The sequence below is a fragment of the Sturnira hondurensis genome, unplaced genomic scaffold, assembly GCF_014824575.4.
Source record: "Sturnira hondurensis isolate 20B ecotype Veracruz unplaced genomic scaffold, ASM1482457v3 Scaffold0021354, whole genome shotgun sequence".
Classification (NCBI taxonomy): Eukaryota; Metazoa; Chordata; class Mammalia; order Chiroptera; family Phyllostomidae; genus Sturnira; species Sturnira hondurensis.
In genome coordinates, this window is record NW_028093985.1 from 6,231,163 (window position 1) to 6,249,258 (window position 18,096).

Below are 18,096 nucleotides of genomic sequence, written 5' to 3' on the forward strand. Positions count from 1 at the left end.
ATTCTGCTGGTGTTTCAAATAAGAGTGTAATATGTATACAAAGTAGATAGTATTTTCATCTATTTACAGATGAAAAAAATCAGAAATTCAAGGTCACAGAGACACTAGAATTTTGGACTCCAAAGCCACTATTTCCTACCATATCCCAGAAGAAGCTATTGTAGGAAGTGAGGTGACTTGCTATTGTTCACAAGGAAATATTCATTCTCTATTGCTAATTACATACTATTTAAATGTACTTTATTAGGTGGCTCAAACTCATTACAACCACTATTCATATAAAATGAAGGCAGTATACATTTTTACTAAGTAGTTCAAAAGAAATTAAGTCATTATCCAAATGATTTCTAAATTCTATGTGTCATTTTTTTCATGCTTTCACTATTGTTTTCCCCAAATTATCTCCTTCAGCATTCCCATAAACGCAGTGGGCACGTTCTCAAATTCTCCAGTGATGGATTCATTGTACTGGATTTTCCCCTCTGCAACCCACTTCAGCAAGTCTTTCAGAGCCTTTTGGCGGACCTCCCCTTGCTGACGATGAAGCCTTCCATGCAGAGATGCTGATAGATAATACCCTCTGGGGGTGGGCCTGGGGAAAGTGGATGAGTGAGGTTATAGGTAGAGATGGCCCCACATATAGCAATTCTTCCAAATTTCTTCGTCTGGGGGACAAAATGTTTGAAAATCTTCCACCTACATTATCAAAATAACAATCATGACCATCGGGAGAAGTTTTTTCAAACTTTCTTTCAAAGACTCTACTGTCTTGTAGTTAGTTAAAGGCAATGCCAAACCCAAGCTTTGTAAGGTAGGCAAGCTTATCACCAGACCCTGCTGCCCTGACAACTTGCACCCCTTGAGCTTAGCTGTCTGCCCCCCAACAGAGCCCACGGCCCCTGCTGCTGCACTCGCTGGAACTGTGTCTCCGCCCCTGCTCCACAGCTGGCGAGTAGGCCAAAGTAGGCTGTTGGCCGCCATGTCAGCTGTTCCCAGCCTCAAAGACAGAGGTAATGTGTCTGGCCTCTCCTCAGGCAGCGTCTCCAGCTGTTTTCCATCAGAAATGGAGTGTGTTGTCCAGCCTGAAGGAGCGGAAACAATAGTTCCTGTTGGAAAGGCTGAATTTTGACTTCCCACAACTCCGGCCACTTGCTCCCCCATCATCGTAGTACCTTCCTTCAGTCTTTTGGCCGCCGCTCTCACGTAAGGATCCACGGTGAGAAACAAAACTTCCATCAGGACCTCTCCATTTTTTAGGGGTGGGAGTTCAACTGTCTTATCTCAAAGTTATTATTTAGGGTGGCCTTCAAAGTGCTTCTTCAAGGTCCAACTCTCAGCACGAACCATCCTGAAGGCGCTCACGAGTCCACAGGCTGCACTACCTAGAGAAGGCGGTTAAGACTGCACAGCTGAGCGCCCAGGGCCAGGATTTCTGTATGGTCCCAGAGAGGATGGGGCTTCTTCCAGGGCAGGCTGGGGGAAAATTTTTAACCATTTCTATTTCCGCCTTTCCCCCCCGCAGAATCTCATGAGGAGTTCTGAAGTCTCTGTCATTATGAAGTTCAGAGCTAGACACAGAATCAATTATGAGTCTGTCTGGGAACCCAGATTATGTATTCTTAGGTACCGAAGTTTATTTCTACTTGTCCATCTGAACATCACTCTGGTCCTTGTTATGTTTTCGCCTAATGGCTAAGTTGGTCAAACTTGTATAATAACCCCAGAAATGGGTATCCATGTGCAAACAAAAAAATTTTACCTGTGGGCATTAGAGCTGTTTATTGGTCTTTCAATAATTTAGAGACTTAACTTATGTGTGTGGGCAGGAAGATGTGAATTACTAATTCAGGATTTTGTAGGAAAAATAAAGTAAAGCCACATATTCTAGCTGTATGGACTAGAGGAGCTTTATAATATAAAAAGCCAAAATATTTGGCCTAGCAATTCAAAGTACTGCAATATTCTCAATATACTTGTTTCAATTAAAAACATAAAATGAATAAAATAAATTCTGTCCTAGTCAAATTTACAAAGGTATTTGTAAATTTCTGAGTCTAATTGTTTGCTTATTAATATACTTCATCATTAAAATAAAGTGGAGACATATGCTTAAGTATCATATAACTATATTACTTGAACCCCCCTAGAATATTCAATGCAGCTTTACCCTACGCGGTGGCGTTTGTTGGCATTTTCTCCTCTATATGTCAGTCAAGCTAACCAAGGCCAAACCAGGACTACACTTCGGCCCCTGCTAGATCACCCACCCACCATGTGCTAAGGGAATAGAGACAAATGTAGAGGAATCATCTAAAAAATACGCCATTATCACTTGAAAAACACTGAAGAGAAGAATCAATAAAATAGTGGTTGTAAATGGCTTCCGATTACAACCAAGTCATTGATTACTAGAAATAGAGTTAAAATAAAGGGTACAGGTTTGTGGACAAGTTTATTGGTACTAGGGTTTACAACACAGTGACAATGATGGTTACACAGTGACATTTACTGATACAGAGTATCAGGCAAAATTAAGCAATTCTTTTGGCTGAACACTGGCTTCACATTGGCATGATCTGATCCCATTTCTGATTTACCACATCAGGAAAACTCTTAAGCAAAGTTTACAGAGTTACCTCAGGCTTAATGGATCAATTGGAAATGAGGTCAAGAGAAACATTCATCACTATGCAAAGAAAAAACTTGCATCATTGACAGCTTCTGCTGCGTGCTCCTGAGCAACCCTCACAGGAGGGACAAAATGAAGGCAGAATGAAGAAGCTTTACAAGCAAGACCAAAGGCAAGTCAGCCTACTGGGCACCAAGAGATCAGGGGTGTTAGAAACTGCTCTTTGGCTCTGCTTTCTAAAAAACGAGCTTACTTCATGCTGTCCCCTGTAGGAACACCAGTATGGTAGCGTCCCTCAAAACATATTTTGCAGACTGCTTGGTGCAGACAACACAGTACCTGGAATATTTGTTTAAAATACAGCTTTCCACCAAGATCACCTAAATTAGAACATTTGAAATCTGGGAAACTTCCCACAGTGATTCTTACGCACACTCACTTGAGAACCAAGCTTTTGGGGAAGTCCCTTTACCAGCAGAATGGGTGCTGGTTGACTATAGAGTAAGTAAAAGGATTTGGGTAATCTTAAGGCTGGTACCAAGTAGCTATGATACCCTGATGCTTGTGTGTCTCAGACCAGGAGTACAGGGTACAGACTTGCAAGGAAATAATAATAATTATTATAATTATACTGAACTTTTTAGTGCTTTCTGTTTGGTAAACCCTGTTTTGAGTACTTTACATCATTAGCTCATTTTACTGATCATAATAACTTTCTGAGATGGACACTATTATCTCCATTTCACAAACGAGAGATATGCCCAGGCCCCAGGGTTGGCAATACATTGCCTCTGGGCAAGAAAGTGCTACTGCCCTGGACAATGCTGGAGACACAACAGCCCACGGACACATTTTTCCTTCTAGAGTTTCCTTCTCACAGATATCCTAAAGACTTGATAGCCTTGTTATGGCTCCATGTACAGAAACTCCTAGCAGGTTACCGTACAATTGAGGAAATAACAGCGGGCCTTACATCTGACGTTTGGATTATATTCCCAGGTCTACATTCTGGTTACTTTAATTAAATTGCAGAGCCCTCCTGAGGGCCTCACTTGAATTTGTGAGACATCCTGGTCACACTGAGCAACCCTGGAAAGCTCCCATCAGACACACATGCTCAAACAGTGTGAGCGTGATGCCTTCTGCAGGTGTTTCTTGCTTTTATTCATGAAAAGCTTCTTGCTTTTATTCATGAAACTGGTCTTTGTTAGCTTAATCTAGAAGGGGGCATATCCAAACCTTTGCCCCCAGTTATTAAGGCTTACTCACTTGAGGAGTTTCCATGCTTTAAATAAGGTATTTATTTTTTAAAAACAGACTCACAAACAATCAAACACACCACTCAAACCTTCCATGAACTACTAATATGTAATCAGTTACATTTTTTTTCCAGTAACTGCCCAGTGGAGGAGAAGACATGGAGGAGAAAAAGAAAAAAATGTTTGGGCCAGAGATATGATCTGAATGAGATAAAGAATTAATGAAATATACAGGTGATGTATTATAAAACTGTATACATGAAACTTTATATAGAGTTATTAACCAATGTTACCCCAATAAATTTAACTAAAAATAATTTGATAGCATAGTTCTTGAAACAACTGTCAACAAAGAATTGCCTGGAGTTACCCATGAGGATGGGAGCAGGAGCAGATGGCTGGGGAAGAGGCTCAGGGACAAAGATGAATGGGGACTGCCCTGGAGAACTGCTTTCCTGGTGCTGGCCTGGGAAAACAAGTCCCAGGAATTCAGTTGGTGGTGTGGGCCCGTGCTTACCTCTGCACACAGGGCTGCACTGTCAGCTTAACTCCTGGGATTTGTTTTCCCAGGCCAGGACCAGAGGGGCTGTTCTCTAGGACCCCTGGCCATCGCCCAACCAGCCCCAATCAGACCAGAAGATTTCACAGCTGCGCAGAATATGTACTTCATCTGGTAACCAATGTCCTGGGTTTAGGTCAGATCTCTTTGGAAAGTATGCTTTTTCCAGTGATTCCTTATTCCTCAGAGTTTGAGGTTTAGGAAGAAAATTATTACAATGGCAATGAATTATATAAACAAAATTTTATCCATTTTAGGAAAATAATTGAGATATGCATTAAGTTAATGTCTTCTATGTTATTTCTCAAAATATCCATCAGGAGTGTTTGGGTGCCGGAAACACTGTATTGGGAAGAATGGTGGGGTTTACCGAGGCCCATCTGAAATGAGTGCAGTGACCACTTAGCAATGCCTGCCAGGGGCGCTGACCTGGAAGTCATAGTATGTTGGCTCAGTCTTTGCTACCACTCTGAAGACAGTAAATATTTTGGGGAACTGAATTCATGAGACTACAAAGAATGTGCCAAGATTATAAGGAATCCTTGCTACTTTGAAAAAAAGGATGAAGGATTTCATTGCCCTGGATATTCTAGCAGAGTTTAAACCAGTGGCCCAAGGATGGTGAGGGGCAGGGAGGGTCCCATAGGGAACTGCAGGGGTGGGGGCAAGAGAAGTTAAAAACGAAAGCAGTGTTGTATGCGTTTGCTTTTAAGTTTTTAGGCAATTCATTTTATATAGCTGTGTTTTGCATTTCAAATGATATCAAAGAAGGCATGAGATTTTTATCCTTTTCAAGTGAGGGACATTGGGGAGAAAGATTCATAAATACTCATTTTAATTCTTAAATGTTAAATACATGATTTTTTCCTAGAACCACTAAAAGTAATTTGTTAAAAAATAACATTAATCAGCCCTGGCTGGTGTAGCTCAGTGGATTGAGCGCAGGCCTGCGAACCATACGATCGCGGTTCGATTCCCAGTCAGGGCACATACCTGGGTTGTAGGCCAGTTCCCAGCAGGGGACTCACGAGAGGCAACCATACATTGATGTTTCCCTCCCTCCCTCCTTCCCTTCCTCTCTGTCTAAATAAATAAATAAATAAATCTTTTTAAAAAAAATAACATCAATCAAAGTTACGGTTTAGAGGAAAGGATCTTAAAGGTCCATGTTTCTGTAGTCCACATGGCATATCATTGAGCTAATATGTAATAAAGATTGTTTTCACTGCACAGTTTAAACACTGACTCAAAGAGCAGACCACCAGAAAATCAGTTATTACCTCCTGCTTATTTTAGGTTTTACATTAACCTTTGTAAACTATAGGAAAATATAAAGTATTAGCCCAATTTAGACTGCATACACACTTTCACTTGCATAGAAATTTATTTTTGTATGTGTGATAGTTGAAATAACCTGTCAGAAAGACTATTAACTCAAGAATCAAAAGATCCAGGTCCAAATCCTGGCTTTGACGTGTCACTTTGCCAAATGCCATGGCCTTTTTTTTTTTTTACCTTGGTTCCCATAATTAGAAAATGAGTGGGTTGTTAGATTATCTTAAACACTCCCTTTGGCTTCACTCTACTCAGAGTATAAATTGTAGCAGAGCAACCTAAGAAAAATTATGAAGTATGTTTAATAATGTTCTGAAAGAAAAATGGCTAACAGCTTTTTGACTAGTGTCAAATAATCACAGATGGATGAGAGAGAACACAAATGATCAAATCACCACCTCAAAAAGCAAACTGAGAACAAAGAAGATGCTCACAAATTTGAACACTAGAGTTCAGTTATTAATAAAGAAAGAGTGAACCTAAGGAAGGAAAAAGAAACATAATTTGGCAAAACACAATCTGGACCAAAATAAAGTGGTGCATGGAGAAGAATACCGAGTTTCCGTAGATTACCAAGACCAAGGGCAGTGGTATCTCCACCAAGAGCACAGTGACGAAGGGAGAGCTTTGTCGCTTAGAAACGGACAAAATGTTCCCCTTGGAAGCAGCACAGTGTTTCATAACAATGTTCACAGTATAAAACATTACTTCATCATTTTATTTCTCTGCCACTTTAAAAAAACCTCACTAATTTAAAAAAAAGATATGACACTTACCTGCAGCATTCACAATTCTGTTTGCTCTCATCGATCCCTGCGGTGTTTCAACATCCCATGTTCCGTCTGATCTGGCTTTCAGAGAAGTCACTGGCACAGGGTATTTTAAAAGGGCACCGTATTTCCTGGCCCCAGCAGCCAGGGCCATAGTTAGAGAGTAAGGGTCAATATGGCCATCTCCAGGATTATATAGTCCAGCTAAAATCTAAGTTGATCGTAAGAAAAATTCAAATGAGTATGTACTCATTTTTCAGTGGAACTATATCCTGCCAGCAAATGTGTAATAAAACAGGACTTGAAAAATTCATCGGGGTGTCAGATTGATCAGTCTGCACTTTTCTCTGTGTCAAAATTCAGACTTGGGCAGGACCTGCACTGAAAGTTAAGTAGACAGATTACCTCTAAATTGTCTCCAATATCCATTCTCCCCTCTCCCATCATAGCATAGAAATAGAATGTTTATTTAGATACATTACATGTCCACTAAAAGCAAAGAGTTTCCAATAGTTGCCAACTACTAGCTCCAGCTGACAGATAAAACTATTACTAAATTCTGGCCAATGAAATGTAAATGAAAGTGGCATGTGGCAGCTTCCACAAACCATTCATTATAAAAAGACAATTGGCATATGCCCCTGTCTCCTTTCTTTTTTAAAAAATATTTTATCTCCTGGCTGGTGTAGCTCAGTGGATTGAGCGCAGGCCCGCGAACCAGACGATCGCGGTTCGATTCCCATTCAGGGCACATGCCTGGGTTGCAGGCCGGTTCCTTGCAGGCTAACTACCAGCAGGGGATGCACAAAAAGCAACCATACATTGATGTTTCTCTCCCTCTCTCCTTCCCCTCTAAAGATAAATAAATAAATAAAATCTTTAAAATATATATTTTATCTATTTATTTTTGGAGAAGGGGGACAGTAAGGAGAAAGAGTGGGAGAGAAACATAAATGTGTGGTTGCCTCTCATGTGTCCCCTACTGGGGACCTGGCCTGCAACCCAGACATGTGCCCTGACTGGGAATCGAACCGGCAACCCTTTGCTTCACAGGTCTATGCTCAAACCACTGAGCTACACCAACCAGGGACCCCGTCTCCTTTCTTCTTTAGCCTTTCTTCCTCCATCATGCCATGAGATGCAGGCGTAATGGCTGGAGGTCTAGCTGCTATCTTAGAATAAGAACATAAGAGTCACACTCCTGGAATGAGAGAGCAATGATATGGAAGAAGACTGAGTCCCTGAAGCCTCATAGAAAAGAATTACCATTCAAGTCTGGACTGTCTAAGTAAAAGAAAAATAAACTTCTATCTTGTTTAAGCATTATTTTAGTTTCTGACATTTGCAGTCAAATCTAACACTAACTGATCAATTATTTATATTTAATTAATAAATACTCTTAGTAAATTCTTATGCTAAATATATATACACCTGGTGTCAGAAAAATATAAACTTAACTCAATCACTCAACAACTAATTCTTGAATAGCCATTTTGTGGTAGGGCTTGAAGCTAGGTACTGTGGGGGAGGGGGAGAATAAAATTCAGATGAAATGGGAGGAACACCATAAAGTGGTATTTTTAGGTCTTAGCGATTCAACAAAAATCTATGGGACACCCAATATGAGCAAGGAGGTTTTGTTGACCTTTGTTTCTGCAGCTACTGAGGTAATCATCTGTTTTTGTATTTTATTTATTAATATAGTACTACATTGATTGATTTTCAGATGTTAAACCAACCTTGCATTCCTGGAACGAATTCCACTTGGTCATGCTGCATAGTTCTTTTTATATGTTGCTGAATTCAGTTTGCTAATATTTTGTTGAGAATTTTTGCATCAATATACATAAGAAATACCAGTCTTTCTTTTTCGTGTGATGTCTTTGTCTCGATTTGGTATCGCAGCAATACTGCCTCACAGATGAATTGGGAAGGGTTCACTTCTATTTTTAAAAGAGTTTATGAAGAATTGGTATTAATTCTTCTATACATGTCCCATAGAATTCACCAGTAAAGCCGTATGGGCTTTTCTCTGTGGGAAGTCTTTGATTACCAATCCTCTTGTTGTAGGCTTAGTGCAAGAGGCTTTTCATTCGAATGGAATTCATACTACTGTAGCCTTCCGAATGGTACATTGGTGTTTTGTGACAACTATATCATTATAATGGTCCTATATCTATTTAATTTGATGCCCTCCTCAAGAGCCAGAGAACATTCTTCCCACATGGCTCCATTGCCTAAGGCCCTTAAGAAAAGTCTGTGATGGTGAGAACTTCCAGGCAAATATTCCAGGACTGACATATAAACAGATGAAAGCATAGCCTCACTAGTAGCAGTGATGGAATTTCAGTGCAGACGGTGCAATGCCACACCAGTCTGCCATCACACAGAACCGTATGCAAGGGAGTGCCAGGAGCCTGCAAAGACTCACAAGGGTGAACAATGCCAGCATCTATATCAATAATACACACCCTCGGGTATCAGAGATACTGCAGTCATCACCAGGGAGAATCATAAGCTTCTGCTTCCCTGAACAGCCCTACCCAGTACCCTTAGGTAGTGTGTACAAAGGAGTCAGAAAGCCTGGGTTCAAATCTCTGCCCAGCTCTTTTTATGGGTGAGCTTAGATCCATTATGTAAACCATCTAAGCTACAGTTTCCTGTTTATATACTATATACCTTATATTATTACTGTGAAGATTAAATGAGATTATGCGTGTTGAGGGTTTAGCATAGTATCTGGTACATAAATATGTGCTGTAGCGTCCGGTAGTATAGTAAGTCATTGTTATTATTATGCAAATTAGATTATCACCTAGCAAAAAAAGACACAATTCTCAAATGGGTTCTCTCAGTCAAATTTGGTTAAAACTAGATAAGTACCTGGCATGTACCCGTCAGGGGAGTATAGATATTAGCTAGGTATTGTTTGTGTAGTAAAATAGTATGGTACTTCCACATTAGATTTTATAAAAATCACAGTCTTTTAATACATATATTTAACAACACAGTCTTTCTATGCACATACCTATCATACCAGGTTACTGTTTTCTTTGTAGTTCTCAAACAGAAGGTTTATGTATGGAAATCCCCAGATCTGGGGGACATAGTAATAGAAAGGTATTGAAAATGTTTCCTCAGTTCTCATAGGTAGAAAACTAATAAAATTTTTTCAGTATCTTTTCATATTTCATTTAGTGTACATAATAGCCCACCTTGTAATTTACCCCAACTCCAGCATTCATCATCTGATTTTGCCATTTAAAATGTGTGCACATAGTTTTTCCATTTTTAATTAACATTTTAAAATAACTTTTCTAATCTTCATTCAAGGTGACAAATAGTGAAAATGCCCTTAAGACAAGTACCTTACTCATGTTGAGTAAAGGGAACATCTCCTGAATTTTCTCAGGTTCAATAATATACTGTTCCGTTGCATGCCAGCCGGTCCGAGTCATCTGATATTTAAATTCATCCACCCTTACAGGAGTTGTCGCAAGCCTGATACTACCTGGCTGATGGAATCCCACCACCTGTTAAAATAATGCCAATAAACCACATAAATAAATCATTGTTTGGCACTCAAACATGATTATTCCCTAGCACAATGAAAATGCAGGTGTAAAAGAAAAGAGATTTATTGAACTAAGCCGTAAAAGAGATAACTACATAAACATATCAGCATCTTACAAAAAGACATCTGTTCATTGACTATTTACTAAGTGCCTGCTCTGTGTCAGGCACTATGCTGAGTTACAGAGATGCTGCCACAAACAAGAGAGGCAAGGACCCTTCTTGGAAGGAGCTTACAGTCTACAGGCGAAGGCAGACAGCTAGTTGCATAATACAATAACATGAGATAGTGTTAATGTACAGAGTGAATGAAAATTATGTGGAAAAGAGAAAGACAAAGGATTTAAAGAGAGAATATGAAGAATCAGAATGTTGCAGTGATAAGACTAAGTGGGGATTGAAGTAAATATCCATTTGACATTTAACAAACTCCTTCAGTCGGCCAAGCACTCAGCTGAGCCCTGGGTTATAGAGATAAAAGATACAATCTTTGCCCTCAGGCTGCTCATAGTCTGCAGGGAAGACCAATCCGTAAAGCAACCACCACTATAGTGAGATGTGTGTTATAAGAGGGGTATGCACGAATATTCTTAGAACCAAGTGATACGTCCTCAGCTTGGCCTGACTGGTGGGTGAGCAAAGTCAAAGTCAGCTTCTCAAAGGGGATGACCCCCAGAGGAAGTGGAGGGTGAATGCTGAAATGGGGGGCGGGGGCTGCAGCAGAAGGAATAGTGCTTCAGGCAGAGAGCCTCCCCCAGCGCATTCCAGAACTATAAGTAATTAAGAAGACCTGTAGCATCTGAGCATAACAAAGAGAGAATGTTATGCTCAGGGAAGGCAGGCAGGGCTCCTCCGAGGAAGGCCCTGCTCCTTTGTCCTTTGTCCTGTCCATTTGACGGTTTCGGCAAGGGAAATGGCATGAAAAATATAAATAGACTTCAGTCTTAGCCTAAGGATATTCTATGCCTGCTGCTTTATTCTGAGAGTCCTAATAACTATGAGAAGTGATAAAAATAAAAGCAAGGGGTTTTAGCGAAGTACTTTCTAAAGCTGCATGACAATGTGCTACCCAATGTTGTCATATCCTTTGCAATCCAGTTGCTGAAAGGCCCTAATTTCTTTTATTCTAGATGCAGTAACTGACTGAAGACACTTTTGAAAGCTGCTGCTTTTTCTTCTTCCTTCACTAAATAGATCAATAAGAGTGGGTAATCACATGTGTAATACATGTCAAGAAATTAAAGTGATTGTAGAGCAAACTTCGGAGGTTCTCACCTTAAACTCTCACCAGATTTCTCTACCACATTAAACATTTCATACACCCTTAACATCATTATACACAGCTCTACGTGATGACACCAAAATTCTTCAGAGACCTTACATATTTCTAAGAAAGTGACCGAAAAGACAATTTCAAGTTCAACATATTTACCTGTCCAGTTTCTTCTTCCAGTTTCTCATAAAGTTTGATGCTATCATAGTGTATTTTCTTTAAGTTTATTCCAGGATGAAAGTATGTTGTTAAACCTGCCTTAAAAATGAGAAGGAAAGAAAATATTGGGAAAAACATTAACATTCTGAAAATGTTGATAGTTTTGCTGTTAAGCAGGATTTTACTGCTGGTCAGAAATGGAGCAGCACCAGACAGTCCCTGGGGGATGAGAACACATAAGTCTGTGCACAATTTCAGTAGGGCCTGAGGCTTCTTACACAGTAGTAAGAACAGTCTGAACCATATAAGTAATGTCAGAGCCAGCCAATGAACAAATACAGTAAGTCCCTAAAAGTTATTAGGAAAGGTTGTTTGAGACTAAGAAATGGGATGATTTGGTAGGAAGTTTAGGAACATATGGTACGAGGAAGAATGTGGGGGGGTGGCACACCCCCCCCTTATGGATTCACACCAGCAAATCATGTGTCCCCTTGTGGAGAAGGGCTGCAGACTAGCAAAGAGTCTTCCTTGACTCGATCCCCACTATCCCTCGAATGGAGCAGCCCTCCAGTTCCCTTTGAAATTTCTGAAATTCAAGAATCAGAAAATTCCTGAAAATTATAGCCTGGTGAATTAGTGAACAGACCTTTGTCGTGCTTTACCTGTTTGATGAGCACATAGATTGTACATGAAAAATATTTGCTGAATAAATACTGCATAATTACTCTCAGGAAAAATCATCTAAATATTAGCATGCCCAAACCCCTTTTATCAACTGAGCTGCAATGTAGTACCCAGACAAAGAGTTCTACGCAACTGCATGAAACAAGTTCTCTCAGTTTAGTGTCTGGGGCCCCAGATTGCAGCAATGTACCCTGGAAAGTTCATCAGAATACAATCTGTTTAAAATAACATCTGTTTAGGAGTTACTTATCAGGCTCTTCTATGGTATGGTGGGCATTTGGTTCTCCTAAACTCAAAAACACCCCACTTAAAAGTTCATCAAACATTCTTTATGGGACGATCCTCCGGCTTCTCTCAAATACTTGTTCAAGTGTTTAAACATATGCACAGCTACCTTTTTGAGAAAAATTCTGGCCCAGTTTAGAGGTCCTCTTATAGCATAGCCCCATTACAATGGAACTAAAAGTTGGGCTTCTTAACTTTTGGTTAAGTACTCTAGTCTCCTGTAAATGTTTGGTATCTGTCGTGCATATGAACTTTTCTGGTTCAATAGTAGAGACTCTTTGACCTTCAGGTATCTAGTAGAGAGGTCAACTTTGTCTCCCGTGTAGTGCCCATCATATGAGAAGACTTGATATTCACGAGCACTGACCTAGACTTCTGGTCGCCACTCACTCCTTGAGGCACTCTAATTTCAACCTAGGTTAAGCCTGACCCCCAGAAAGCTATTTACTATCTATACTACGTTGACTCTCTTCTTCCCCATCCCAGAAAGCTATTTTCAAAGGAGTTAATGATCTTCCATCTGAGTCACATGGGTTACTTTTTATAAAACTGTTACTTAAAAAGAATTAGCCCGATATCTTTTGTTTAGGGAACAAATTCTTCTAGAAATTTCTGGTTGAGGAAAAGTTAGCTCTACCTTAGTGAAATAGTACATCTATTTCTACCGAAGAACTCATACCACTCTAGTTTCCTTGCTGCTGGGAAGGTCAGAAGTAAGTCCTGAGCATTTTTTTTTCCCCAGGCATGAAAGCATATTATTTATTTTTTATATTGTATATATTTTTACTAACTGATTTTTATCTTTTAATCTGTATTGAGAATTGCAGGTGAACCATACCTCTGTTTTTACTGTAAGTTATCTGGATGTAATAACTCGCATGGTATTTATTGTTAATGTATATGCTATTCTCATAGCGTGGGATATAAGACGGGTAAAACATTGTTCTGTTCTGAGCTTCAGCAAGCTCATATTAAATGGAAAATTTGAAGAAAGTGAAAATATTGTTCTCATCCTTCAAGATTTCATGCTGTGATTGAGATCGTGAAACTTTCATCTATGAAACAATAAAATCAGAAGCATATGATTAAGTGCTGGAACACAGAAAGACATAAGAACTAAGAAAAGAGGAGGTGCTAGAAGAGTCACACAAGTCTTTAAGGAAGACAGGAGAGAGGCCTGCCTTTGGTGTGAAGGAAGAAAATAATTATAGTTGGTAGAGAAGATAAAAGAGGGAAGATGTATCAGAGACACAAGTAATCATTAGAAAATATAGCCCTTTAAATAAAATTAAAATGTATGAATCCTGAGGACTTCCGCCAAGATGGAGGCATAGGTGGAAATACTGTGCCTTCTCCCACAACCAAGTTTGAATACAACAAAGATTTGGAGAACAAAGACGCAACCAAAGAACAGAAAACTGAATTATACGGAAGTCTGACAACAACAAACCCTTCAACCGGGACTGGTAAGGGGGCAGAGCCAGCAGCAGAGCAGGGTCGGGCAGGAAAGATCCCCCGACCCAGGCCCAGGCATGGACCAAGTCGGGGTGTGGGACACACTGACCTCGGTTGCACATTCGCGCACAGTGAGACTGACCGAGAAGGCCCCAGCGGACGAACCCAGTGGCAGAGGGCCGATGGCGGTGGCACATTCGAGTGCAGTGGGATGAAATGTGTGGGCCCCAGTGACGGTGGCAGCTGTGGCCGCAATGGCAGGAGGCAGCAGACGGGACTGCCATTGCTCCTCTTTGACCCCGCCCCCACATACAGTGTCACAACCCAGCGACTTAGTTGCCCTGCTCTGGTGAACACCTAGGGCTCAGATCCTGATACATAACAGGCACGAACAGTCAAAAAGATGGCTCAAGAAGAACTCAAAGCCCCAGGGCCGATAACTCTAAGCGACCAGGAAATAGCCAGCTTCTCAGATGCACAGTTCAAAACACTTGTCATCAGGATGCTCACAGAACTGGTTGATTATAGTCACAAATTAGAGGAACATATGAAGGCTAAACTAATTGAAATGAAGGGAAATACACAGGAAACCAATAGTGATGGAAAGGAAACTGGTACTCAAATCAATGGAATGGACCAGAAGGAAGAACAAAACATCCAACCAGAAAGAATGAAGAAATGAGAATTCAAAAAAATGAGGAGAGGCTTAGGAACCTCCAGGACATCTTTAAACGTTCCAACATCTGAATTATAGGGGTACCAGAAGGGAGAAAGAAACAGCCACGAGTGGAAAACTTATTTGAACAAATAATAAAGGAGAACTTTCCCAGTCTGGCAAAGGAAATAGACTTCCAGGAAATCCAGGAAGCTCAGAGAGTGCCAAAGAAGTAGGACCCAAGAAGGAACACACTAAGGCACATCATAATTACATTAGCTAAGACTAAAATGAAGGAGAGAATCCTAGAAGCAGCAAGAGATAAGGGGACAGTCACCTACAAAGGAGTACCCATCAGACTGTCAGCGGATTTCTCAAAAGAGACCTTACAGGCAAGAAGGGGCTGGAAAGAAGTATTCCAAGTCATGAAATCCAAAGACCTACAGCCAAGATTGCTTTATCCAGCAAAACTTTCATTTAGAATGGAAGGACAGATAAAGTGCTTCTCAGATAAGGTCAAGTTCAAGGAGTTCATCATCACCAAGCCCTTATTATATGAAATGCTAAAGGTACTTATATAAGAAAAAGAAGATGAAAAATATGAACAGTGAAAGGACAGCAAACTCACAGTTATTAACAACCACACCTAAAACAAAAGCAAACCAAGAGGACAGCTAGATTAGGAGTGGAACCATAGAAATGAAGAAATGAAGAACACATGGAGGGTTAGCAACAGGGGAGTGGGCAGAGGAGAAGAGGGGAGAAGGTACAGAAAATAGCATAGACAGTAGGTAGAAAATAGATAGGGGGGCAATAGTAGGGGAAATATAGAATCTAAAGAACTTGAGACATGTGGTTATAAACTAAGGGGGGGAGAATGGTGGGGGAGGGGCTGTGCAGGGTGGAGGGGAATGAAGAGGGGAATAGAACAACTGTAATGGGCCCTGGCTAGTGTGGCTCAGTGGATTGAGCACGGGCCTATGAAGAAAAGGGTTGCTGGTTTGATTCCCAGTCAGGGCACATGCCTGGGTTGCAGGCCAGGTCTCCATTGGGGGACACATTAGAGGCAACCACACATTGATGTTTCTCTCCACTCTTTCTCATCCCCTCTCCCTCTCTCTAAATAAATAAATAAAATATTTTTAAAAAGAACAACTGTAATGGTATAATCAATAAAATATATCTATTAAAAATTAAAATGTATGAATCCTTATTGATGTAAATAAATAAATAGGAAAGCTCTTTTCTACGGTAGACTGACAATAATGAATTAATGAAAAGACGGGGGAAAATTGGGACAACTGTAATTGAACAACAACAAAAAAATAATGAATTAATGAAAACAGTGACAGAGTTAAAAAACTTACCAACTGAGCTATTGATGCTCTCCTTATCTATCTGTTTAATAATCTTTCCCCTCTTTCATGAGCCTCTATAGCCTCAAAAAAGCCCATTGACTGACCTCACGCCATATCCCATTGGCTCCAAATGTTTTGTCCATGCACTCACATCCAATTTAAAAAGTTTGGGGATACTCTCTAAAATATACGCATTGCCTGATTGTCATATGATATATAAATACGCATCACTAAATTAACAGAGATCGTAAAATACACAAAACAACTTGAAATGAATTAAATATTTTAAATCATTCCTTTGTTGTTTAGAAAAGGTTTGGAATATTAAGTTTATATATTTGCGAGGGCTATGTGATTAATATATGTTATTACTAAAATATATATATTGGATTAATCTTGATAAAACAGCAGTTTGAAGGCCTACATCTAGGTTTGTTTCATTTTGGGTCTGGTTTGAATGGCGGTGATAGCTGGAGCAGCCGCCCGTCACAGTACTGAGACCTACGTGGGAGGAGTGCACCCTCCCAGCCGTACTCTCCGCATCTTTTTTTAAAAAAATATATTTTATTGATTATGCCTTTACAATTGTTCTATTCCCCTCCTTCATTCCCCTCCACCCTGCACACCCCTCCCCCACCACTCCCCCCCTTTAGTTCATGTCCATGTGTCGTAAGTTCTTTAGCTTCTACATTTCCCATACTATTCTTGCCCTCCCCCCTATCTATTTTCTACCTACCCTCTATGCTATTTTCTGTGCCTTCTCCCCCCTTCTCCCCCTCCCACCCCCCTGTTTCTAACCCTCCATGTGGTCTTCATTTCTATGGTTCCACTCCTGATCTAGCTGTCCTCTTGGTTTGCTTTTGTTTTAGGTGTGGTTGTTAATAACTGTGTTTGTTGTCCTTTCACTGTTCATATTTTTCATCTTCTTTTTCTTAGATAAGTCCCTTTAACTTGATGCCACTTCCTCCATCGCAGTCACCGCTTACTTCAAGGTTTCCACTGAAGTTAGACTGTTAATGTCTCATGTTCTCTTGTTCAAGTTAATTGGAAGGTATTACATTTTTATTTTTAAATAAATGGGTACAAATCCCACCGAAACTCCTCATTTGGAAAATTTTTAGGTGGGTTAAAAAATTTAACTTTTGCATGTATGAAAGTTTTTCTAGATGATACATATTATTGTGGCCAGAAAAATCTAGTAATAATGCCAATTTTCCAAATTCTCTCTTCCCAACAGGACTGATTTGCAAAAAGAAAAAGCAGTTATTTCTCACTTATTGTAACATCCCCTTTAGCATGTTTTCTTAAATATGTATCTGCTGTGTAGAGATGACTTGCAGCCATTTGCATCACTACAAAGGTCACCAAATGTGGGACACTGTCATTTTGTAAAAGAAAAACTTTAAGTTTCATAACTCTTTTAATTATTATAATAAGATAACCAGCAAATCCCCATATAGGACAACACTCTCAAGGTCATTCCCTCTCCTTTTCCTCACCAATTACATTACTTAGAGCCCTGGTTCTACAAAATGAATCCCAACGGTGATTTCCTACAGCACATGCTCTGCAATACAGACTCAAGACAGAAGAAGTGAGGACTCTCCCACTGTGGAGTTCCAGCCTCTCCTTCACTCAGTCCCTTGGAACCATATCCGACACATCATTCATATCAAAGGTGAGGGCCATTTGTAAAGACTAATAAAGCTCAATTTTTTTCTTAAATTTTTACATAAAAATAGATAGAAGTCTCTAATAGTCTTCCTCACCCCAAATGGACTATCTTGCATCTTTAGTCCTCAGCCCTTCAAAACACCCACTTTCTTACCATCCCCAGGGCTACCCTGTCTTGGGGACCCCATGCTCCAAAACTACGTCTCACTCAATCCTCTCTTCTACCCTTCATCCCACAAGGAGTGCTCCATATTAGTAGTAGTGCCTGGTGCTGACAAAGCAGTCTCATTAAAGTATAACAAACGCTCAGGATTTTGAATTTGGGACTCCATTTTGAATATTCACATTGCAGCCTGTGCCCTCCTCCCTGAGCACCGATTCCTACACTCCCAGACATACTGAACTGGAGCACATGTTATACTTCAGTG

The 18,096-nt window shown here is 40.1% G+C and overlaps 1 protein-coding gene, 1 long non-coding RNA gene and 1 pseudogene across 2 annotated transcripts in view; 1 reads left to right on the forward strand and 2 right to left on the reverse strand.

The window, feature by feature from the left end:
* DMGDH (dimethylglycine dehydrogenase) overlaps positions 1 to 18,096 on the reverse strand; it is a 63,021-nt gene that overhangs the window by 41,528 nt on the left and 3,397 nt on the right. The window contains exons 3-5 of the mRNA XM_037032202.1: positions 11,558 to 11,656; positions 9,921 to 10,085; positions 6,559 to 6,763 (exon numbers count right to left, since the gene is read on the reverse strand). Of these exons, the coding sequence (XP_036888097.1) occupies positions 6,559 to 6,763; positions 9,921 to 10,085; positions 11,558 to 11,656 (469 nt within the window). The remainder of the gene's footprint in view (positions 1 to 6,558; positions 6,764 to 9,920; positions 10,086 to 11,557; positions 11,657 to 18,096) is intronic.
* LOC118977294 (prostaglandin reductase 1-like) lies at positions 216 to 1,922 on the reverse strand (annotated as a pseudogene).
* Positions 247 to 13,856, forward strand: LOC118977296 (uncharacterized). Its single transcript, XR_005064493.1, has 3 exons — positions 247 to 328; positions 5,080 to 5,084; positions 13,836 to 13,856. It is a non-coding gene; the product is annotated as an uncharacterized LOC118977296 (long non-coding RNA).